This window comes from Larimichthys crocea, chromosome XIX, assembly GCF_000972845.2.
Source record: "Larimichthys crocea isolate SSNF chromosome XIX, L_crocea_2.0, whole genome shotgun sequence".
In the NCBI taxonomy this organism is placed as follows: Eukaryota; Metazoa; Chordata; class Actinopteri; family Sciaenidae; genus Larimichthys; species Larimichthys crocea.
This window is the reverse complement of record NC_040029.1, coordinates 9181587-9207306: the sequence shown is the minus strand read 5'-3', so window position 1 is coordinate 9207306 and position 25720 is coordinate 9181587. Positions and strand designations below refer to the sequence as shown.

Below are 25720 nucleotides of genomic sequence, written 5' to 3'. Positions count from 1 at the left end.
GTCTCATTGTGCTATTTGAGGAAGATTTACGCGTGAAAAACACTCTGAGTGTTAATTTGTGTCTATGTAAGGGGTCCAGCTGGCACCAAACGGTCATTCAATACTTCAGTTTCTCACATCAGTACTCGATTTAGTTTGTTATTGTGTCTCATTGTCCGCAGACGCCGTTATGAATCTTTGTTTTTTGGAGTTTGAAGCAGCGTTGTGCAACTTTTTCTACGTCATTCGTACGTCTGTGCGCCCACGCTAAAGAATGCGTAACGCTTTCATGGCACACGCCAACGACTGTTTCACCGATGAAGCTGCTGAAAATGTTTTCACCTCGAAGTGTCCTCGACTCACCTCAACTGATTCACAGTTTCCTGACAGTGAAGTAAATGTAGCTGCTGTTAGCTGCTGTTAGCTCAGGTTGTTAGCTGCTGTTAGCCAAGTTTGTTAGCTGCTGTTAGCTAATGTTACCTCGGTTTGTTAGCTAATGTTAGCTAATGTTTGCTCAGTCTGTTAGCTAATGTTAGCTCAGTCTGTTAGCTAATGTTAGCTAATGTTTGCTCAGTCTGTTAGCTAATGTTAGCTCAGTCTGTTAGCTAATGTTAGCTAATGTTAGCTCAGTCTGTTAGCTGCTGTTAGCTCAGGTTTTTAGCTGCTGTTAGCCAAAGTTAGCTCAGGTTGTTAGCTGCTGTTAGCTCAGGTTTTTAGCTGCTGTTAGCCAAAGTTAGCTCAGGTTGTTAGCTGCTGTTAGCTCAGTTTGTTAGCTGCTGTTAGCCAAAGTTAGCTCAGTTTGTTAGCTGCTGTTAGCTCAGTTTGTTAGCTGCTGTTAGCTCAGTTTGTTAGCTGATGTTAGCTCAGGTTGTTAGCTGCTGTTAGCTCAGTGTGTTAGCGGCTGTTAGCTCAGTTTGTTAGCTCAGGTTGTTAGCTAATGTTAGCTCAGTTTGCTAGCTGCTGTTAGCTCAGGTTGTTAGCTGCTGTTAGCTCAGTTTGTTAGCTGCTGTTAGCTCAGTTTGTTAGCTGAGATGCTCAGAGCAACAGGGGAATGTTTTGGAAACACTGACTGGGAGCAGAGCCAGTGTCGTGCCAGAGCAGGAGCTCTGCAATATAACCGGGCTCAGCAGCCTCTGAAGAGACTGAAGACAGTCGAGGATGACCCCGAAAACAGGTCTAGGTGGAAAAACACATGAGTGGCGGAGGAACCAGAAAAATAACGAAGGAAATGACTTTAAGGCTTTTCTGTGAGCCACTTTTCTTCCGGTGGAAACAAGACGAGCTTCTTCTCTGCTCTCAGTGTGGACCTGATGCGTAGGAGAGCTGAACTCAACCCAATAGAAAAAGCGGCTCCATCGGGCCAGCATAAAGTTTTCCCATGTACGACCTGTGACGCTCCAGTTCTTCCCCAACCAATCCAACCATGAGTGCAAGTCCCCGGAGGAGGCATCTGCTTTTTCATGTACTACCTGCAGCACTTTTTCCCACATTCTTCGAGAGTTCACGGTATTGAAACCGGTCTTCAACGTGTGTTTTGTTTGCGTTTGATTAGAATGAATCTACTTACACTTGGGTTGGGCCGGTTTTGGACAGCGCTGAACAATGTGTTGGTGTTTAATGGCCTCAGAGGTCTAATTTACATCACGTTTTCATTATTTATGCATCTAAAATGAGCATTAGCACACTTTTAAATGGACTAAACTATATTTTCTTTGTCCTTATCTCCTCCTGATCATCTTCCTTCTGTCTTTTCTGTCGATGACACACCCCTGACGAAACTCACCAGATGTCCTCATTCGTCATTTATCCGAACCCTCTCATAACGCTTTTGGCTCCGTTCGCTGCTACAGAAGAGAGCCGAGACCTCGGATGACACACATCATTTTTCAGAAATAATGGCTCACATGCGAGCGAGCGGGGGGGAAGGGGGATTAGAGTGACGAGGAAAGAAACGACAGGTGATCTGTTACGTTTACTGCAGAAACATTATCAGGTTACGGGTGATTGTTTGTTTCCAGTGCAAACAGTGCATTCAGCAAATAACCTTCTATTGTAGCTTCAGTAGCAACAAAAGGGATTTCAGACTTAACGAACCGCATCTCGCTGCCTTGGTGTTGCTTCAGGTATCAGGGAGATGATGAAACATGATCCAAGTACGTCGTAAGTGTTAGAAGTAGATCCATGAAGGCTTTTTAAAGGGTTATCAGACGCCAAAACACTGCACAGCTGTTTATAATATTATGAGGAAAGACTTCACCGGTTTTGAAGAGTTGTCCAGCAGCAATCATTTTTTATCTTAACCAGGCCTGGAGTTTCATCATCTCCAGGGTCAAGGCCACTCGACCTTTGGCCAATTTATCAAACTTTAATACTTCAGCTCGGCCGACCTTCCGGCTTACGTCGCTGTTTTGGCCCGTCCTGTACGGGAGCGTTTATCCCTCCACACTTTTGCTTACTTGCTCAGATTTGGTCGCTGTCCTGGTTTATGTTCTTCTAAATATTCTTCTGCATATGTAAATATGCTACGCAGTTCATTTGTTTCGCTTTTGTCTGTTTGACGTTGGCTAGAACGGCCATGCATCGCTACAGCGCCTGGTGGAGGTCGGGGAGTTATCCTTATCGGGGTCGCAGAAGGCTGGAGGCGATGTCTTTGACCAAAAACATCTGATGAATCAAGTGTTTTAAGTTTGATGGACTTGTCTAAATGATCTGACCCCTTCGACATCCTTTCATAACAACTTCCTTTACACGGTTTACTAGAGGAGTTGTCCCTTCCTCGTCTCTCCTCTCCTTCCTCCCTCCCCGTCATATCTTCCTCGCCTTTCCATCACGAGCAGCTGGATCCTCCCACTCGCTGCTCACCTCTTTGTGTTCGGGAGGAATGTAAATGATAGTGATTCGGGATGTGGGGTGTGACGCTGGAATTTACTTAAGTGAGACAGAGCTGTGATTGACTGCGAGTGTGTGTGTCTCAGTGGGGTGTGTTAGGGTGACATCACTCCTCTCCCGGAGTGCTCAGAGGGGATGAGACCCCGGCTGGGTGGTGGAGGTTTTGGACACAACGCTCTCTCTATTGTCTGCTGACTTCCTGTCCGGGCTTTCATTATCCCAATGACTTGGCAGTCGGCCTCGAATTGTCTTTGATTCTGGATTAAAGTGAGAAGAAGCAGACTCGGGGCTCGTACCACTTAGTCGCCACGTCATCGCCTCAATTTGAAATGAATCGTCGCATGTCATCCTCACATCTGTATTTGTTGTCTCGACATTTTTATCCCAAGGAAAGCGTGTGAGTCATCCCTTTGTGTCCTGCGGGTTATTCCGTCACTGCACAGAGTTATTTAATTTATACGTTGACTGATGCAAATAGCTGCTCTGCGTCTGTCTGTCATGTATGTATGAATTCTTCTTTGAACGTGTCAAATGGTACATGCTTTTTCACTCGAAGACGTCGGTGTTCGTTACAGTCATCATGGGAAGTTATGAGTTTAAACAGCAAGAGGCAAAGTTCTTGGGTTGGTAATTGAGGACAGTCGCTCTGTGGTAAAAATCTGGCTTTATCTGACTCAACATGCGACCCAACTTCTCATGACTTGGTTACTATAACGCCCTCCAGACGGGCCTCCCAGCCTGCACAGTGAAACCCCTGCAGATGATCCAGAACGTGGTGGCTCGGTTCTGCACCCACCTACTCGAATGTGTTACCTCTCATTGAATGACGCATCCAGACTTTACTCCAGATCAGGGGCGTCCCTCTCTACCTGAAGACCTCCAGCTCTTCAGAGAGGACCTACCAACAGCTGGAAAACGAGAACACGTCTCGCAGCACTGAGGCCAGAAAACATATCTGTGCTCGATGTTCTTCGGGTCACCTTTAGGTTTTCAAGTTCATAAAATCGGAAACCTCCCGGGGAAGCGGAGAAGTCAGAGGCGTGTGTTCTGTGATACAGTGCAGCCCTGGAGTTTTTCGGGGGTCTCTTGGCTGCATTAGACAGAAAACACTTAAAATATTGATGAAGTGCACCGGTGGGATACCTTAGTGCTGCCTGAAAGGCTCGGATCAGCAGCGTTATTAATGAAAGGCCTCAATGTTGGATTTTAGCCCGTCTCTACTCTGGGTGATGTCACCGTCTGGATAGACACTACTAGTCTCACCTCAGTGACTGAACACAACAGATGGCTCACATCTGGAGTGATTCCAGAGAGGCATTTTAGCACAGAGGGGTTACGAGGTTTAGCTTTGTCCGCCGACTTCCAGCGTTGATGAGGATTGATGTTGATTTTATTTTTCTTTTTTGGTGCAATTAGCTCTGGCAGAGCGCCCGAGTCTTGAGAGGTTTTTTTACAAGATATTTAAAAAATGTAAGAACATCTGTTGGCGTGTCGGCGTGGATCTTTACATCCACTTCTGTCCACGTTAACAGGAACTTTCACGGCTGCCAAAGCATATTTCTGTGCTCATAATGTTTACATATTTATAAAAGCAAACCCAAACAGCTTGTGCTGGATTCAGAGCTGACTTTAAGACATATTAGAGACGTCTTTCTTTCAGAGATTAATTATGCAGACTGTTTGAAACAAGGTGGGATTACAGCTGCAACACTTTCCTTTCCTGCACCACTTTACTGTGCTTACACACCCTGGAGATTACTAATGCAACAGCAGTTTTGTACTGTTGGCCACTCAGCAGCTTCACTTGAGTAGTCGGGGCTTAACTGGGGCTTAAGCTCCCAAAAAGTTGCCCAAAGGAACCTTAACAGCACTTTCCGAGCCAATAACCTTCCCATCACATGCCTCCTTCGCAAACATTTGCTCTCCCCTGAGTTAAGGCGAGCCTGATGAATAAAAGACAGTTGTGCATCAAATTTGACCCGCTCCCAGCAAAAGAGAGAGAGTGAGAGAGAGAGACACAGGCTTCCATTTAAAATGTAATATTAAAATCTGGACGCAGTGCAGTCGCTCTGAGCGGACGCCAAGGCCTAACAGAGCAGAAGAATAGCTGCTAAATCAGATTTTTATGTCATTCTGGGTCGAGCATAAAACTGGCTGTAATATACGGCTTCTCGAAATGTGAGCTCATAATTTTCTTTGTTTGAAAAAAAAAAAAAAAAGCGCCTTTGGAATGAGCTCATGCTATACTTACATTAAATTAGAGAGATCCAGGCATAGCATTTATTCTCTCCCTCTCTCTCTCTCTTGTGTTTGCTCTGTGTCCAAACCGCAGATACCGTGCCTCCTCCTCCTTGGCATGCTTAAACATTGCATGAACCCTTCTGAGATTGTTGGATGCTTTTATTCAGATTATAGGTGATACGAGGTGGGAGACGGTTCACTGAGATTCTCTGTCGGAACAGAACAGGAGTGTGTTAATAAATAAAGCGTGAGATGTCTCGCTTGGCTCTTTGCGAGGAGCCTCGTAAGAGTTTAGTACCAACCTTACTTGTCTCCTCGCAGACATGGATACTTCCCCTTTCTTCCACTTCACTAAACCATGAGAGGCTCCTGAAACTGGATAGACCCCTTAAACCGTTTTTCCACCCTTTAGTCATACTCCCCACCCACCCACCTCCGTCACTGCCAGGAGGATTTGCTCGGTTTAGAGCCCAAAAACATTTGTCCTGAGATATCAGCCCGCTGGACTTTGACAAAAGTCTGATTTCATCGCTCTAATCTTTTACGGCTGAACGCACAAGGCAACCTTAAATCCTCCTGAAACCCCCCCATCAAAATATCATCTACCCCGACGTCTTTATCCTTCGGTGTTACAAGGGTATCAAACCGAGTGCCAGCTGTTTATGGCTCGGCGAGGTCAACGCAGCATCAGGATAGGAGATTTTTGAGTAAAACTAAGTTGACTGCATAATTTAATCCTGGAAAAATACAGTGTAATTGAGGTTTTGGGCTCGGATCAGAAAGACCGTTTTGCTCTGGAAATGACTTCTAGGAAGAGTGCGGTTCAAGCGTTCAGGGTGGAGGAAGGTGGATGTTGTTTGTTTTGCTGCAGCTCAAGAAAAAAAACCTACATTCTGAGGGTCGTGGATGTAAATTATCAACCATAGGAGCCATCGGGCTTGTTAATTAGCCTGTCTCCTGCCATAAAAAGACAGAATTTGGGTTTCTGTTAAGTCATGCATATTATTGAGAGTTAAATTACATTTCTGCAGTGTTTTCGCAGAGGCTTGGTGGGCTTGTAAAAGATTAAACTGTTAAACAGTGCTTCCACATTCTTTTTCTCAGGATATTACTCACGGATACACGATGATTAAGTTCATATAATTTACTTGAAATATTTGTAAGAAACCGAGAATTACTATGGAGGGAAAAGGTGTGTCTGAAAAGATAATGTTTACCCTCGTATCTCAACCCTGAAACGGACCAGCGCCAATATTCTCCAGCCTCGTAACCTCACAGGAAAACACTCTCATCAATCATCTCCGGCACCTTGCATCGGGTCTGGGAGGGAGGGAATTTAAAACCCAGCCGTGGCTCTTGTTTCCTGGTTGGTCGAAGCCCAGGATGCACCGCGACGGGGTGGTCCCCTCCTGACAGCTCGCTATTGTTCCCCGCCAGAGAGTTTGAAATATTGCTTTCCATATCAGAGCCTGACACCCCGACCACCTCAGTCTGGACGGGTCCATTTCCACTCCCACAATACCCGCAGTCTCACTTTCTTATGTTAAACACAGATTTGCAATCAGAGGCGATGAATGTTGAAGACACCTGAACGCGAGAACGTCCAAACTCCCCTCGGCAACAAACGGAGAGCGGTCGCTGTTTTTGTTTTTATCGGCCTCCGTCGGACAAACTTCGTCAAGGAAAAGTAAATGCTCCCTATAAACCTCCCTAATTAAGTGTTACCACCTCCAAATCAGTTGCTTCCTAACACCCCGAGAACGTTACAAGAGCTATTTTCAATTTTTACACAAATCCTGTAAAACCTCAACGCTGGCTGCAGAAACAACGACACCACGGATGACATACAGTGTCAGCCAGCACACCTCATTGTTTTTCCATCTTTGATCAAATTGTGGCTGAACGTCTGAACGTGGCATTTAAAGCCCTGTGCCGCCGCCACCGTGTCAGTACTTCTTCCGCCTCCTGGCTAATCTAAAAATGTAGATTACATCCTGTAAATAGAGCCTCCTAAATCTGACACTGGACCTTTTTTAACGTGGAAGTGAGACGGAAACGCCACCGCAGGAAAAGGCCTTTATGAGACCAATGTTTATGAGTTTTCCTGTGCGGCTCCCTGAATTCATTCAAACTTATCTAAAGGAATAGTTCACCATTTTGGGATATACTTTTATGAGCTTACTTGATGAGAAGATCATTTTTGTTAAAGTCTGGAAACAGCAGGTTGCGGCAATGTGCTGGTTGCCTGGTAAATAAGCGTATTTCTGTCTCCATCCTGTGTGCACACATCCACCTTCCTCTCAAATGATGATGTGATGTTGTAACCGCGGCATGAATCACCTGCCTGACACGGTGCGATCGTTGTTTACACGGCGAGGCGTCCTTCATCAGGATGAGTGACATGTGGTGGGATGTGAACTTCCCCACATGAAGAGGCAAAACGTTTCCTCACAGTGAGAAACTGAAAATGATACGCACACACACACACACACACACACACACACACACACAGTCCCATAGGTGGGGTGTTGTTGCCTGCGGCCCTGGCTAAACTGACTCTTCCTCCCAGCGGTTGAAACAGGATATGAGGTCATGAGTTGTGCTGACATGAACATTCTCAGTAGACTCATCTGCCGCGGCCTTGCCAATTATTAGAGCATCATTTTTGTATTTCAACATAATTTTAACAGCTCATCTTAACACATCTTCATGCAGCGACCCGTCTCGTGGTCTTGAGACTTCTGGTCATTACCCCAGCGACCCGATTCCAACCTTTGCCCGTCCCCGCCCTCCGTTTCCCGTCTACCTTCAGCTGCACTGTCACATTTTTGCAGTTGTTTTCAGCTGCATGACGAGCTTTTAAATGCTAAACATGAGGGTTCAAGTGCAGCCTGAGCGTCCGACATTTCGTCAAGTCGACGGGCGACGAAGGCGCGGCGGTCATCCCGTCTTTGTTAAAAGGAAAATGTTCCCCGTTTGCACGCTTTCGCCCGTTCGAGCTGCCACATCCATGCTCCATATTTCACTCACTATCTCGACTCTTGACTCGGCCCGGCAGCACTGGGCGCCGACTCATTGTTCAGACGCTGCAGCTGCCAGCGGCGAGGACGTAATGTGCACAGCCTCTCTCGCTGTCGCTTCCTTCCAGCCTGGAGAAATGGCTTCCCCTTTGCCATGTTTTGCCAGACTGTAACTCAAGAAGGTGTCTGCTGGAACAAATGTGAGAAAACGGTAAAGCGAGAGAGATTAGCCCTCGCTTTGGCGTGTAAACTATCCTCCACAATGTCAAGTCTACACGTCCTCCTCTGTTTCAGTTTGAGTCTCGCCATCACTCTCTGTCTCCGGCGCTGGCAGAGGCCACGCACGGTTCACGGCAAGCGTAGAAATGTCATGCTACCTCTACATTAGCTGCAGTTTTTTCCCTCCGTGACCCCGCGGCTCCTCCACCCTCCGTGCTATTTCCTTTCACAAATAGAAGATTAGCTCATACATCACTCCTGCAGATTCCCAGGCACCATAACCATTTGTCAGGCTCTCGTGAGTTGATTCTGCTCTTTTAAAAATGTTCTAATAACGCTGTGACCATCTTAGCGCTGCTCTTGATGTTTATGCCACGTTTTATTGAGATAAGACTGAGTCTGTTTGAAATGTTGAAAAGCAAAAATCTCTCTAAGCTGAAACAGTCTCATGAATACTGTTTAGAAAATCAACTTAAAGCAGAAAATGAGCCTTAACGTGAGCTGTACTTTGAAACGAGCTGTGTTTACTTCTCAGGCAGCTCTAGAAAAAGTCGCACACTCGAATTCATCAACATTTAAATTCTATTTTAGGCTCCGGTTTTATAACAAGTCTAAAAAAGGTTGGAAAAGTACAAGCTTGTGAGTCTCGCGGAGTTGTGGTCGAGGTCTAATCGCTGCATTCTGTCAGGGGAGATGTAATCACATTACGCCATGCGATGACGACTCTCCGGGCCTAATTACCACCTAGTTTGTGGATGTAATGGAGTAATATTTTGACAGTTTCCTCACACACACTTTAACGTAAGAGCGCGCTTTCACGTCAGCTAGTTGTCTGTCTTGTGTTACTCTTCCAGCGTCTGTTAACGCGGCAGCACCGACACATCTGCAGCGCAGAGCGGCTCCGAGTGAAGATCATATTTTGTGGATGAGATAACTTCAGCAAAAACAAACAATGACGGATTGTTGAACCACAAGGCGAGCAAAATAAACCACCTGACAGTTTATTCTGATTTATCAGGAGGAAATACTGAAGGTGCACGCTAATGCACGTCTGCTGGGCCTCTATTTATTTTCACAGTTTCTGATCATGCAAAGGAGAGTTTATTAAGATTATTTTTTCTTTGCAGGGAGGTGAGAAAGCATGAACGCTTTGTTGAAGTCTCCTGTGAACGTATTCCTATCGGCGTATCATCCCTCACTCTTAAAATCGATCTTAGCCCGACGCGAAACATCATTATTCAAATAACTAGAGATAAAGTTCAACAGCTTTTAAAGTGAAGTGAAAGTAAAGTTTCCTTCTTTTAATCGCATCGGCCTCGTCGCAGCAGGTTCAGATAAATGAGGCCGAGGTCGGCGAGGCTGTGGAGCGATCTGCTCGTTATCTGGCCGAAGCACAAAGAGGGAGGGAGTGTTGGCTGACCAGCCCGGATCAGGTCAGTAGCCGCTCAGTTTTTCCTACGATGTGGGGGTGATGAAGTGACGAGCGGCTGGATACACAAACAAAAGTGATGCAGAACAAATAAGCAAACATTCATTTTTATCTGCTGACCCGAAAGATACAACAACTATTAATCATCCAAAGAGCCATATTCTGTTAATCCTGCATAACTTTAAGCCTTAATATAATGTGAACAGGTGAGTTGTATATAAATTCACCCTCAGTACAGTTGTCATGAACGGGGAAATTAGCTACAGAGACCAAAACTGTTTTTTGTACCAGGCTGTAAACATGTTTATTTCTGCTGTGAAACATGGGGACTTATGGAGACTGACTCACTTCTGGAGCCAGCCTCAAGTGGACAACAAGAGGAACTGCAGCTTTTGGCCTCGAGTTAGTGTGACTGCTGTTGAGACAACCAAACAAGTAGATTTCCTTCTGGCATGTTTTAAAGTATTTAAATAAAGTAGTATGAGTCTTCTGACGCCTTGACTCTTGGACGCCTCAGCTGTGCAAACTTCTTGTGTTTTCAGAACATCACATCATCATTCTGGCAGCCGAGCCGCCGAGACATCAACAGCGATCCCGTTAATCACGGCGCTGTAATATCCTTTCACTCTTTGTTTCGCTCTTCTCTTTCTGGATGTAATTCATCCATAAATTCAGCGTTTAGCGTCGGCTTCAACCGAGCAAAGTGCAAAGGGCTCGAGGAGAACGAGGCGCTGACGCACGTGTGGACGAGGCAGACTGTGTTTGGAAGAGGTGGCTGCGTGTCATCTGTGTACTTGGAGGGTGTCGCTAAATGTGTCGTACTCGTGCGATTCCTGACCTCAACATGGGGGCACGCCGGTGCCGGGCTTCAGCTGCAAATACCTGAGTAACGTCATATACAGTAGTCTGCTCGAGGCTTTCAGAGATTTTCCTTCCCATAAAAGGAAGCGTTTGACACAAAGCTGTACTTTCCCCGTAGCAGCATTTAATAAACAACACATTTCTTTCTCCACGTTTAGAACATCTCATCTGACGTCTCTCATCCTCTCGTGTGTCGTATCGAGAGCTCGACTCCGGCTTTGAGCAGGAATGTGAGATATGCAGCAGGCTGCAACATTTCTGGGTGGATTACAGGTGTGCTGCTTTCATTCGTTAAGAGCTCAGCGATCACATGTCATGTGCTGATGAACGAGGCCGATTTCTGCGTCCTCACCAACAGTTTAACAACGCGGAGGTGAGGACAGACCCCGCTCGTGCACGCGGCTCAACAGCTGCTCGACAACTTCCTAAAACATTGCGAGAGTTCACAACCTGCCTCTGAGGTGAACCTGCAGGAACAAACCCCCCAAAAATCCCAGATCATAAAAAAAAAAAGAGGGCTGTGTTCTGTTTCAAAGCGCCGAGCAGGGCAGGTCTGGATAATAAGCATCTCAGCGATGATGAGGCCATCGCTGAGGAATGTTCCCGATCTGATCCACATGAGTGATGTCATCTCATGTGCAGTAAAGTCAACCAGATGGCATGAAGACATATTGTGTGCCCTGCAAATCATTACGAGGGAGGAGGAGGAGGAGGGAGGAGGTCATGCGGTGTCACGTTTGCAGCTACCGTGCTTTTGCAAGTTGCAGCGATTAGAAGCGATCGCGCCGGTATCATCGTCGGCTTCGTTTCCAACTTATTGGACCTCCACATGAAGGAGGTGTTGTGCAAGCTGTTCTGACTAATAAAACACAGAAAATGACAAATTCAAGATGTTTCTGGGAAAGTACACGCTGCTTCATCTTCATCTAGTGTGAATCATGAGAAAAATTTGAAACAAGTCGAACAATGTGCACATGTGAGCGGCGTACGAGCGTGTTTTAGTTGGTTTGTTGTAAGTTTTGAATTCCAACCACTCTTCACCTTTAATAAGGCCGTTTCTCTGCTCGCCGTCTTGTGGCAGCGTTTGCGTCGTTGCCAAATTAAACTCTGGCACCGCGGCGTGCGCACTTTCTCGCACCACAAAGAGAAACAAGAGTGTTAAAATATTAAAAAGCTCAGGACTCGAGGATCAGCAGAACCTTTTCTCCTTGCCTCTGTGAACTGATCCCAGAGCAGCTCGGCTCTGCGAACATGAGGTGTGCATTTTCCTGACGTTACATCACAGGACTTCGAGGTATCCGAGTTCATGTTTCGAGACGTCAACATGTGAAGCTTTAAATGGTGGAGATAGCCGGATGCTCGTATTTCCTGCATCACGTGAACTCCTCGCACCGACATCAGTCAGTTTGTTCCACGCGGCATGCGTGAAATCAGAGGATACAGATGGTCGTAAAGTTCTTCTTCTCTGCTAAAGAACAAAGCGCCTGCCTGCCTGCCTGCCTGCCGTGGCCGAGCTGTGTGTATCTGCGTGCTGAAGTCATGTTTAAAGTCACATCTGTTGATGGTTAGGATGCCGCTCTCTCTCGCGCGCTCTCTCACACCCCTGCTGCTCCTGCAGTGCCCGGCGCTCGATGAGGTCACCACTCGTCGACGGGGATTAATCAAAGGGGGGGAAGGTGGAGGGGTTCATCCTCGACCCCCTGCCCAGATCAACATGCTTTTTAGGGCTTCTCGAGAGGTCAGTCAGAGGCATCGCTGTACCCAGACACACAACTTACTGCTGCCCAGAGAGGAAATGATTACATCCAGCTAAAATGCATCAACAGATTAACAAGAGTGAAATTAAAGCCGCCGTGCCGCGACGCAGAGAGAGAGAGTTTCTGTTTCAGCTCTCCTCACAAGACAAAGTGATAAGTGGCTTTTCTTTTTTAGAAGTCGAAGTTTTTCTTCCGCTCCGTGATGATGTTCTGGAGCAGAACAGAAGCCGCTGAACAAACTCTGGGTTTTGTGCTCGGGCGAGTGGCTAAAATGTCGTTTACTCAAGCTCTACGGGGATCCTCTGTTTCTTCCCGCGGCCTCGATGACACGTCTACCTCCACATCTTTCATATGCCAGGCGTATATCTTCTGGTTAAATGTTTCTCTGAAAGATTTAACAGCGGTTTAAATGACTGCTGAAAGCTTGAACGATAATTCTGGTTGATTTCAACTGAGTTTGTCATGTCGGACGTCATCTGGGGAGCCGAAATGAAACAAAATAGTTGCTGATTTGCCGTCTCGCAGAGACTTTTATGAGAACAGGTTTGTGCGGTGAATATGAAGACATAATCCTGGTCTGTCTTAGTGGAAAAACGCTAACCTGGCTCTGACTGAAGGTCCCGAAATCAAAGTTTCTGGGGGTTATGTGTCCGTCAATGCCGGCCACCAAGAGCGTTCCAGACTTTTACTTGCTCAGACTCTGTTTATGTGTTTCTATCACGAGTAAGTATGCTACATGGTTAAATAGTTTCCCTCGTGTCTGTTTTTATGATCAGAAGTTTGCACAGGATGTTTTATTTTGTAGGCCCAGGGTTCGAATCCGACCTGCGCCCGTCATTCCTCCTCACTTTCCTGTCACTCTTTAGCTGCTAACTACAAAACAAAGCCCCAAAAATATCTTGGATTGTCTGCGCCGTTTCCGTGTCTGACTTCAGGCCAGCTCAGTCTGCTCTGTGCTGATCGATGCGGCTCGTCGCAGCATCCGTCTGCAAGAGGAGAGAGATGCCTCTGAATCATTTCTGGCTGTGCTCAGCCACAGTGATAACAAAACTGTGACAGTCCCCCCGTTAGACACAACACAACCTCCTGTGGCTGACATCTCTGAGTGTAATGTACTCTGAAGCCTTCGCTCAGCTTGCCAGATACTGAAGTTTGTGCTTTGGCTCGACAGTTTATCCAGATTATCCCAGAGAAAAGTGAGCGCGGCCAAACTGAAACCTGAATTATAGACAGCAGAATAACACAGCGGGTCAAAGTTGAACCGCTCCACCAGTAATGGATGTTTTCACCTTCAGCTCTATTTAAAAATCTGACGCTGGTTTTATCATATCCAATAGAAACGAAGGCCAAAGCTGCAAAAATAAGACCCAGGTTATGATAAATATCCAACAAGCTGTGCAGGGAAATCTGCGATATTTACAACCCCCGTGTGCTCTGACTCATGTGCGTCCGCTTATAGACCAACTCATAATTATCTGTGTGACGGCACCGAGGAGCCGAATGTCTCATGTGAGGGAGCGAGGCGCAGTCGGAGGATACGTCCTAATAACTTCACATCACACACACGCGTGTATCTACGACCGTTACCGTGTCCTCAGCTACACAAACAAAGCTGCGTCCAACCGCTGAAGACAGATGCTGCAGATGATGAAGACCCCCCCTGCACACACACACACTGATGCTGAAGTCTGCTGGCAAACCCCAGACCTCAAAAACACACACTCATCAACTATTTCCATGGTGATCTGGCATCTTGTTGAACACGCCGTGTGATTGATGCTCCTCCGAGCCATTAGGTTAGTTTCTTTTCTTTCTTTTTTTTGTTTTTGCGTCCTCCTCTCAGTCGTATAAATCTTTCGCCTTTTCTCACGCGGTAATTAGCTCCACGCTGGACGGGGGCCTATTTTTCATGGCAGCCCGTCCTTCCTGACATACCCGGTGACAAAGCGCAGACCGTCGTCGTAACACACCGTCCTCCGAGTCCAACTCAAACATTCTGCTACGGCTAAAGTGTAATGATGTTGATTGTCCCAAATAGGTCACGGGCCGGCGTCCAGCTGTGTTTCCTTTTGTGAAATTAATCGCTGAGGGTGCGTGTGTGTGTGTGTGTGTGTGTGTGTGTGTGTGTGTGTGTGTGTGTGTGTGTGTGTGTGTGTGTGATATTGCTGAGGAAGCAGTAAACAGAACACCGCCCAGTAATGTGTCATTTACAGAAGAAATCAGTCAGACATGTTTCCACCTTCGGCCTCCAGCCGTTTCTCTCTTCGCTGGCAACGTCAAACAGCGATTTCAAATAATTCATCCCAGACTTATCTCACGTTACACCGTTTTATGGATCACGGTTTCGCCATCGGAGGCGTTAAGAGCTCTGCAGCATGTCTGTGCAGCGATCTGAAAGCGCTGTAATCCAGCAGTAAGTTCAGTACGATGCCTGCAAACATCACACAGATGAGGCGGCAGCCAAGAGGCGCAGCACGCTTGTTTCTGTTAGCGAGCATAAGTGTTACCAGGAGTCCAAATATCTAACATGCTCCAGTGCTACCAGGCTGAATTTCAGCAGGTATGTTTACTACCACCGGGCACCGTCACTGCATCTTTGAGGCTTCTCCAGCGCCGGCACGGCCCTAAAACAAAGTGTAGACATGTGACGATGCAACACTAAGAACACATGGACGTCCATCGAAGATTTTCTATCGATTCCTCTCATTGGTGTCATGATATCTCACAGGATAAAGAAAACTTTGAGCTGCTGGTGGCGCTAGAGGAACTCAAATCATTCATGCTCCGTCCTCTGGGGAGTTCATCCCATTTCAGTCTGGACCAAAAGTCTGTCTGTGGTCAGTTTACAGGAGAATGCAAGCAAAGGTCCAAATTGAAGCGATTTTGATATACCGCTATGATCTTGGACAGTCCAGAGCATTACCACATCATAGCACGTTATGAAACCGCAGCATAAACATCCGAGTGTCCCTTGTTCTGATCTGCCTGCTGGCACTCGCTCAGCTGTAGGAAAGTTATCCAGGGATATGGTTTTTCACTCTGCGTCACAAATATCCGCAGCGCTACCATAAAGCAGAGCCGTAAAACGTAAAGCTTATTTGTGTATTTAAGCTCAGACCTAAATTATCTGTCGACAAACTCTCTTAGTCGCTGGATGATCTCCAGTAAAAACTCCAGGTTTGTGCAGTCGTTCAATAAAAGGTGATAATAAAAGTAAAGGACCTACTTCAGGTCATGGGAAACACAGTAATGGAGCTCGTCAGGCTGGTTTTTCCCCCTGTAATCCTGAGGAACACTTTGATTTAATGCTAACATTACACAGGATTATTAAGACATTTATACTCTGGCAGTGGCTGGAGGATTCGAACAACCCCTTTACCAGCTGAGAAACTGCTTTTGAGCAAGGCATTCAACTCCCAAGATCATCCGACGCAAGGTCATGGGAAAAGACAAAACATTTGTCAGTTGAAATAACTCAAGAGGCCCTCTAACTCCAGAAGAACATGCTGACATTGACTCATAAAGACACTGTGGGGACAGTGAGGCAATTACAGATGACAGATATTGCTAAAATAAGAAAGCTGCATCAGTTGTAATTTTGGCTTCGGTTTCGTGCTGCACTTAGAGGCTGAATTCATGCGTGCTGTGTGGTGTTGTCAGCTGTCATAGTCGAGCGCTTTTCTCTGTTCTGCTTGTTGGATCTCGATGGAACGTGCAGCGGGTTGGTTTGCAGGGATTTCGTTACCTTTCATTAGTAGCACCTCGTACACCAGGATCTTTAAGGAAGAGAACCAACATCTTTAAGACACGAAGGTCAGTCAATCCAGAAGATATCAACCACCAAACATTCTGATGAAACTGGCTCTGACCCAGAAAAGGAAAACCAAGAGTTCATCAGCTTCACACATCTCAGCATCAGCTGTGTGAATCAGGCCTTTGTGGTCGAACTGCTCCAAAGAAACCACGACTGACACACAAAGAATCAGATTAGTGGAAATCTGTACTTTGGTCTGATGGGTCAAATCTGAGATTTTTGGTCTACCTAATCTAATCTGAGGTGCTCAACATAGCATAATTCATAATTCCACATGTAGAAAATATGGTACAGTAGCAACACTGGCTTCTCTAAAGCAGGTATAAATGCATATTTCTCATGTAATATCAAATAAAAACACTTGCTGGGTTCAAGGCTCTAAAATAACATGAACGAGAAGCCTAATCATCCTTGACACACTATTTTCTAAAGCTCATGGAGCGTCTTCCCAGCAACAGGAGAAAATTGCTTTAGTGTAGTTGAAGGGCATCCAGAAATTAGCATTTAAATCATATATCAGAGTTTAGAAATTTAATGTGACACCGAATCTCCCCCGAGGACGCCAACATAAATACGTTAAGTCGCCGCGGGGCTGAATCTGCGGTTGCGATGCCCTCGTGCTCAACCCGTGCGCGCTCACCTCTCGCGGTCCTGCTCCAGCAGGTTGGTGAACTCGTCGCTCTTCTTCATGAACTCGCCGTGGTTCCTCTTCTCGTCCTCCAGCTTGTACAGGGCCTGTTTGTGCGACTGCTCCACCATCAACAGCTGCTCCAGCATCCGCCGGTGCGTCTCCCTCTGCTTCTCCACTAACTTGTCCAGCTGTGGTGGAAGCACAAAGAAAAACATCTGTCACGTCTGGACTTCTCTGTGTTAGACAGTCAACGAGGTCATTTTTTAAAACCATGATTAAGGTGTTACCTCTTCCATCGGCTTCTCGTAGATGTCCTCCTGTAAGACCTCGGCCTTGCCCTGGATGGCGTCTCTCTGCAGAGCCTGCAGGACTTTCTGTGGTGTGACGAAACCATATTTGGCCTCCAGCAGGGCCAGATCAAGTTTTTCTGCCTTCAGCACTGTGATCACTTCATCTCTGGCCTGTAGTGAGGGCAGAAGGTGGATTTGGTTAGTAAACTGGTGGTACGTATACCCAAGAAGGTGCAGCAACTAGGAATGCATAGAAACAGTAACAAAGTCAGAAAATGGTTGAAATCCCCAGCTATTGCTACTCCAAGTGGTAGTTATATGATTGGATGGCTTCTTTAACCTCGACATTAAGACTTCTGTCTTGTTCCTGTCACGTAACCGTGCCAGCAGCTTCCTGGATCCAGCACTGGAATGACAGGAAGTAGCCTCAGCTGTTGGCTGTCCATTAACACAGGCTTTTAGTCCAAGTGCCCACTGCTCGCTGAGCCACCGTGTCTGACTATATGTCCGACTGGGGCCGGTGCCACGTCTGCAGGCCTGTCTGCTACTGTTACTGCTGCTAATTGTTCCCAGGGCTGAGTCCAAGCTGGATTACCTGCAGCTCTCCCTCGAGCAGGCTCAGCAGAAAGACGAGGTCATCTCTGGAAAGGTCCCTGCCTTTCTCCCTCCGACCCGCCTTTGCAGCGCCGCTGGTGCTGGTGCTGGTGCTGGTGCTCCCACTCCCGTTCCCACTCCCACCAGCACAGGTGCTGTTCCTGGCCACGTTGTGATTCCTCTGAATGGTGCCGGTGTCGTCCGGCGGCTCCCGGTGTCGGCTGCGGCGCTCAGCCCTTCCCGAAGGCTCCTCTCGCTCTGCAGATCGCTTGCGTGCGTCCGCCTGCTGCTGCTGCCCCTGCTTGACCTTGGTTACGTCCTCCAGACTGTTGCTGCGGGATCGCATGTTCCTCAACCTGCGGAGTGAATGAAGACGGAAGGATGAGATCTTTTGCATTATTTATCTTTGCATTAAGTCAAGATGGAGCGACACACGGTACATAATGTGCTGAATTTGAATCCCTTGACTTTGAAGGGGTTGAAAGTGCAAATCACTCTTAGACTTTCATGTGTAATAAGCAGAAAACCTCAAGATTGACCAAGAGCAGTCGAAATCCTTAAAGTCCTTGGAGACTGTGCAAGTCTAAACATAAGTTTTGTTTATTGCGTGTCCAGATTTCGTCACACCGCGCTGATATAACCTGTCCTGTCATCGTGCTGCAAGGAGGCCGTAAACTAGACCCGCGTCCAGTCCCACATGTTATCTGTACGGCACAACAGCATGTCGTCATCGCCTGACATGTTATTATTAGTCACTCAGCGGCATAGAGTCATCATCACCACGACGTACCGCTGGGCTGCACATTCTCCGACAGTGCCAGAACTTTTTTTGGACACCGGACCTTAAGTCCTGTCGCAACAAATTACCCAAAGCCGCCGACTGACGTTTACGGCTGATGAATTTCCCATAACGTGAATTTTGTTTGCCAGAGGATTTAGGGACTGTGGTCTTGTGTACCTACTTTGTCTGGTTTACAGCTGATGATAGGTGGTCTGATCGGAAAAAGGGGTAACATGCGAGTCGATGACTTAGTGTGCTATGAATAAAAAACATCGTGGCTACCAACCAAGGTCTGTTTGGCGTATACAGTGCGTCTTTGTGACATCTGGTTTATGAATGGGCCATTCAGTGACTCGCTGACTATGATAAATCGAACTATGATAAATAGATGAATGCTGTAAGCTGCAGACTTGCAGGCAGGGGAACCAAAAGCTCCAACGGCGAGTAATTTATTACTTTTCTCTGCATTGTGCTCGGCTAAAGTAAATACATCCAAAAGACAAAGCAGAACTGAAACGAAAACATGCTGAGACTCATTTCGGAGTGCGTTTGATGTGCGAGGGAATAATCTGCCTGAAGGCATTACATCATCATCCATCCGGCTCAAGTCGCATCAAAAGATTTCCAACTAAGTGAGCTCAAACTTTGCTGTTCCTGCGAAAGAGACGGTATTTCACAACAACGAGCTGTAACACAAAGTAAATTAGAAGTCTAACTTCTGATGATAAATGACGGCGTCTGCCGGTGGACTGCACTCAGACCGACAGTCAATGAATCAGAGACGGTATAAAACAGTTTAGAATAACTGAAACAGACGATTAATGGATGAATTAAGAAGATCGAGCGGCGCTCGAATGGTTCTGTTTCCAATTTAGATTCTCAACTACATTACGACTTATTTAGAAATACTTCATTGATGTACTTCATTAGAGTATTACTTTATGGTTCTACTCCAAGACTTGTCCAAGTTAGATATGGTGTTTTTATTTAATTTTATGGCTGCAATTAAATCAAATAACCTAAATAATCAACTACCCAACAGTATACAATATACTTTAATGATTAGCAAACACTGACATGTTGCCTCTGTGTCAGTGTATAATAATAATAGTAACATAATATACAACACATGACATCTCTTCATGTATCTTTTTTTCTGGGACTTCCAACCTTCACCTTGTGGTTTCCTAATATTTATAACCCACGTCACAGATCTCGTTCCCTATCGGAGTTGCGGTTGATGTTGGGCGAGCAAACCCTCCAACAAAACTACACATCCAATCAGAGTTACTCGTTGGGAAGAGCTCACATCGGCAGTCGAACCAAACTTCAACTTTCTACCCAAGAAAACAAAACGATGAAGTGATTTTCAGCCGTCAGTCCACGTGTGCCGACCTCTCACCACCCCGACAGATCTCGCCTAATTGGACCTTTTTAGAAACAATGTGTTCGAGACTCCTGCAGTGTGTGTCCAGCCTCTGTGTGAGGCCCTCTGACAGTTTATGAGTAAGAAAGATGGCTGGGTGATTGCATTGTGCACACTCTAGGCAAGGCGCCACATGATTCAGAGCTGAGGTAATTCCCTGCAGTCTAAGACAGACTCCACATCGACTTACTCAGAGATCTGTGCTACAGGCAATAGACTCTCAAAGCGTCTGTGCAGATTTAGGTAATGTACGTTCATAGCTCTCCTGTACAGTATGTCATCCCGAACATCACTGGAACAGTATTTAACCCTAACCAACTGCAGCCTGTAAAAACTTTGCGACAAACACAGCCACATAAAAAAGCTGCAGGATACAGATTCGAGCCGTGGTTGTGCAACAGATCCAAAGGTCAGAGACATGTAACGCGGCCCCGCTGGGATTCCTACATGTGCAAGTATCACATATCTGTAAAATCTCCAAGAAGGATCAGAAATACATCACATAGTTCATAAAAAAGTTCACAGAGGGGACGGGAAAACGGCTTCAGCACCAGATCTGACGTTTCTTCTAAGTCAGCCCCGTGCTCTCGTGGTGGGAGTCAAAATAAATTAGTTTTGAGAATCGGCGTTGTATCTGAGGCGAGAGATGTTCCTGATTTTAGTGAACTGTGTTCTCGGATGTTGGAAACTTGGAGCGAAGAGTCCGAATTGGAAACACTGCTCGCCAAAACTGCTCTGCTTTGTGTTCTTTGTGGCCTGATGTGAGAGTAATTTGTTGTAACTGTAGTTACACCTTTCTTTCATTACACAAACAAGTCTGTTCTTAAAGGATTTGTTCTTTTTGAAGCCTAAATTACACTTAACGACGTATTAAAATTACAGGATTAAAATAATGAGCCTCTAATATCGAGCGATCACAGATATATACATCCAAAATAAACCTTTTAAATGTGAGATTTTGATCAAGGCGACTTACAATAACTGTGATAAAACGGTGCCGTTAAACTTTGAAATCATGACGAGCTGGAAGTTTAACAGGTCCAAATGTAAGTAAACACTCAGTGATGCCGTCTGGAAACTTCCTCTGGGCCTTCCTTCTCTTTAAACTGCTTGTGTACACCGTGTGCTCACATATTTTCTCCATGACCGCGATGTTGTGTTGTCTCCGAAAGGTGTGAACACACACACCGTTAATCAGACACCATCTGTGGCATCACGAGACCTCGGATAACCCCGTCAGACGCTCCCACCGAGGTGACTTTATCCCTCACCGATGCACAATCATGAAGTCATGACATTACCTAAGTATTATCATGTTTGTACCTGCGCCTCTAACGTAACACTAATACATCATGATTTCCATCTGTTGAAGTGCTTATCGACAATAACGGCATGAATGAACGGGTGTGTGACATGAGTGAATCTGCCCAGAGATGACTTAACCGTGCTTTGTCCTCGTACTAATCCCATCCAGCCCGGTGTCAGGCATCTTTTTTTTTATTTTTGAATGAGCTCCAGTCATTTTTCATTTTGTGAGCAGGGATCAGTGCCAGAAGGTGATGTTATGATTAACAGGTGCTCAGATCTTATGCAAGGGGGCTTGGCAGCTTGGCTTGTTTTTTTTTTTTAAGGCAATAAAGACTAAAAGAATCGTCAAAGCACGATAATACAACGAGGGAGGATTAATGAATCGGTTTAATAGTCTATGACTTCTCGTCTCAGGTATGCATGTGTTTATGTATGGTTGTATAACATGTCACACAGTAGCTTTCAGCGAGGGTCGGTGGACACACACACACACGGACACAAGGCGGCAAAGAAACACATTCATTCGCGTGTGTGTAGGATTTTAGAGGCTGGGGATTGCAGCCCACTCACCTCACCTGCTACAAGGTGAAACTACAGCGGCCATGAAATGCTACTGTCCAAGCACGGCAGACCATATTTATATTCTGTAAAAAGAGCCCCCCTGGTGCGGTCGGTAGCGTAGTGGGTTAAGCGGCCGCCCCGTGTGTGGAGGCTATAGTCCTCGCTGCAGCTGGCTCCGGTTCGAATCCCGCATCGGACGGCTAATTTACTGCGTGTCACTCCCCCTCTCTCTGCCCCCTGCTTCCTGTCTGTCTTCAGCTGTACTATGATAAAAGGCCAAAACAATAATCTTTAAAAAAAAAAAAAAAAAGAGCCCCCCTAAGCAGTTCCTCAATCGTCCACTTGAGGCTGGCTCCAGAAGTGAGTCAGTCTCCATAAGTCCTCATGTTTCACAGCAGAAATAAACATGTTTACAGCCTGGTACAAAAAACAGTTTTGGTCTCTGTAGCTAATTTCCCCGTTCATGACAACTGTACTGAGGGTGAATTTATATACAACTCACCTGTTCACATTATATTAAGGCTTAAAGTTATGCAGGATTAACGCTGATGGAAATGTTTCTTTGGCCTGGCGGCGGCGTCCTCTGGGCACCGTGAACCGTCTGCACGAAACTTCACAGCGATCCATCATGTAGATGTTAAAACATTTGGACCAACAACTGCTAGCATGACTTTGAATTTAGCAATATTAACAAAAAACAGCTCGCTTATTCATTCATAAGTTCTCTTTTGCTTTTGGCTCTTCCATTACCTCGCGCTCTCATTAAGCAGAGAGGACAATGTCCGAGAGCCAAAAGCAAAGCAGTTACTGGAAACAGTTGGCAGTTTGGGGCTTGTCTAGCCGAGGACCACCAAGGTTTTTCTCTGACTAGCTACCAGGTCAAAAGGCTCATTCATTCAAAGGGTTTTTACGCAATGAACTCACCGAGCCAGCCAGCCAGTCACTAACTCATAAACCCTCATAAAGTCTGCCTATAATGGCCATCGCGTAATTTTATCACGTCTGAACAGAAAGCGATTAAGCTTTATTATTTTCAGGCTTTATGATTTTTTGGATCTTTTTCTGCAACACACACACACGCTCACAAAGAAATGAACTTTATCAATATAAGTACGCTGTCGCCGGGACATCGGGATGCTTTAACGTTAGTGTCTCTGAAAGCTTTTTCACTGATGACTTCACTCTTCATGTGAGCTGGAAGTGAAGCCGAGGGAGGGAGGGCTGTTAAAGTCAAGAAGGTGAAAGGTGAGGAAGCAGGTGTGCTACAAAACCTCACACACACACGCATATCACGCATGGAAAACACACACACACATGCAAACGGCAGCACTATGTGGACGGGTCGGCATGCGAGCCTGCGTGTACACACCCACACGCGCAAATTACAGAGTAAATTCCTGCAGCCTGACATCACGCTGCTGTCAATATGATTGAGGGGAAGAGAGGCGCAGATCAAAAGAGAGCGGAGAAAGGGAAGAGAGGGGAGGGAAGGATGGAGCAGCAGCAGTATATATCTGCTCGTAGTCTGCAGCTTACTGTACACAAAGCGTGCACTAAATCACGGCCTTGATCTTTGGTGTTCTTGCTTGATCTGTGCATAAATATCAGAACACTGATGGATGATGGTTAGCGCCCCAGGACGTTCGTCACAGAGTCGGTTTGTCATGTTTGTTCCTCGAATCAAAGCAACACTGTAAAAATCTATAGTGTCAACGTCCTCTTCATCCTCTTCTCCTCTGTCATTATGTCCAAAGAGGTTGCTCTATAACTTCTTCTCCAAAACGCCGGCAGTACGAACACTAACGCTCTAACAAACTGAGCTAACAGCAGCAACATTTTCTCTATAAAATATGAAAATAGTTGGCACTGTGTGACTGTTCTGTTCCTTTTTATGAAGCTGGTTAGCACACAACATCAGATTTAAGACTGTGAAAAATTGATCTTGTGGAGAGGAAGCTGGCGTCCGTGCAGAGAGGAAGGTCATGCATCAACACCGGAGGGTCCAGCAGGAGGTGAAGCGGGTCAGCTGAGACTGATCCACGTGAAATCAGATCAGATGACACTCGTGGTTTCGGTCCTGGTCAGGTGCGATGAATGCGAGATCACGTGGCAGCATGCAGACTCATTTTGCATGCCCTGATGGACCGTCAGGTTAGTGTAGACACTGTAACGGACCATTGTGGGGAAGACGGAGCTTTGGGTAGTGACCGAAACAGTGAGATCACAGGTGGTAGTGTGAGGACATTCAGAGGGAGCTGGAAATCAAATGGAGCCAGCTGAGGTGGTTCAGACATCGGATTAGGATGCAGCGCGTACTGTGCCGTCCTTAGCAGCAGTAACAGGCTTGCACGTTGCATCAACTATTCATGAAATCAATGACTCTTCACGCATTCCTGCTGAATAATATCATCCGTCGTTATTCACAGTCATGTTTGTGTGTTTGCAGGAATGAAAGGAAGTCTGATTAAACGTCAGCGACGATTAAACTACAAACTCACAGAGCCGGAGGAGGTCGGAGTCGGAGAGAGATTTTGTTTTTGGCCTCAGCAGGAGCTTCAGATTTATTTAAGCTCGATGAGAGAATGAAGTTTGTGTAAGGAGGTTTCCTGCGTTTAGGTGAGGCAGTAACGACACCTTGATGTCTGAATGCTGCGCAGACAGAGGGAGCATTAAGTGGTAATAAATACGTTGTAAGTAAATACCGCCGGACTTCACGGGAGTAGTTTTTTCCACTGTAAAGTCTAAACGCAGCTCTAGTGTTTCAGCACTTAAAGTGTTATTAAACCGTGTGAAACGCATCAGCACCCAACGGATGACCGTCAGGGGAGCGGCACGCCGTGCAGGAAGGGGCTTCACTCAGATATTTACAAACAGTGCAGGGGTTGCCGCGGCAACAGGTATCGAGGCCCTCGAGGTTGGATGGGGGTGCTATAAAAAACCGACCCCGGAGATGTTTCCTGCACGCATCAGCGTCGTGCTGGACTGTAAAAGCAACAAGAGGAAGAAGTGGTTTGGGAATTCTTGAGCGCTGAAGTCGTCGGATCGGGACGCTCAGGAGGCACAAACAGAGATGTTTGCGCTCGGATGCTGTTATTTAAAGCTGGAGGAGGATGATGCATGACAGCGACTCGCAGCTACAGTCGAGTGAAAGGCCTCTGCTCTCTGCCAGATGATGCAATCCTTGGAAATCTTTGGACAGGCCAGAAACGGTGTCAGCTTTGCACAGTCTCAGAGACACAGGGATCATATTCACTAACCGTGCAGCTCCACTGTGCGTCTCTAAATCTGAATATATGGAACAAACTTTAATGTCAAGAGACGCTTTTTTCCAGCTGGAAAACGGAGCATCGATCGTAAATATCATCTTCACATGCGAGCTCAGATACTGTACTCTGTTATTTACAGTTCACGGCTACATCACAGTCTGTTTTTCAGCAGGGGGCGCCACTATGCCATTAAAGTTTGAAGGCTCACACTCGACTGTTGAACATGTGTACTTTAGTTTAATTAAAGATCCCAGAAGTTGACGTCAGAAGTCCAAACTGGTGTTTTCAGGTGTTCTTCATGATATTTTAGAGACTTTATATCAACTTTACTCAGTGATTTTGGTGAAACCGGATCAGATTTTTGTCCCTGTGACCGTCGTTGACTCAATCAGCCATCGTGTAGCTCACTGAACTGACGCCAGGAGCCAAAGCCAGCAAGAAAACCACCTCGGTAGGCTGCTGACTGGACACCGCTGGTTTCAGAAGTCATGTTCAGGCTGGATGCTGACATTAGCTCATAGCAAACATAAATATGAGGAAGCAAACCACTGTTTCTGTTTCATTGGGGCAAGTTGCAAGTGAAGGAACTAAAAGCAAAAGAGATTTTTTGAGCCGAGGGGAGCTTTAAGATTTCTGTGTTGATCGTTCAACAGC

The 25720-nt window shown here is 46.2% G+C and overlaps 2 protein-coding genes across 6 annotated transcripts in view; one reads left to right on the top strand and one right to left on the bottom strand.

Moving 5' to 3' along the window:
- ect2l (epithelial cell transforming 2 like) overlaps window positions 1-25720 on the top strand; it is a 194377-nt gene that overhangs the window by 148990 nt on the left and 19667 nt on the right. The window contains exon 22 of one of the 5 annotated variants that reach the window (XR_003464293.1): window positions 9663-9781. The exons of 3 other annotated variants lie outside the window; for them this stretch is intronic. The gene's annotated coding sequence lies outside the window, so the exon portion shown is untranslated. Of the gene's footprint in view, window positions 1-9662; window positions 9782-24246; window positions 24346-25720 lie in introns of those variants that run through there. One more of the 5 variants, XM_027291855.1, reaches the window with a different exon arrangement.
- filip1l (filamin A interacting protein 1-like) overlaps window positions 1-25720 on the bottom strand; it is a 57960-nt gene that overhangs the window by 18985 nt on the left and 13255 nt on the right. The window contains exons 2-4 of the mRNA XM_010742596.3: window positions 17726-18080; window positions 17128-17301; window positions 16850-17028 (exon numbers count right to left, since the gene is read on the bottom strand). Of these exons, the coding sequence (XP_010740898.3) occupies window positions 16850-17028; window positions 17128-17301; window positions 17726-18070 (698 nt within the window). The 5' untranslated portion in view covers window positions 18071-18080. The remainder of the gene's footprint in view (window positions 1-16849; window positions 17029-17127; window positions 17302-17725; window positions 18081-25720) is intronic.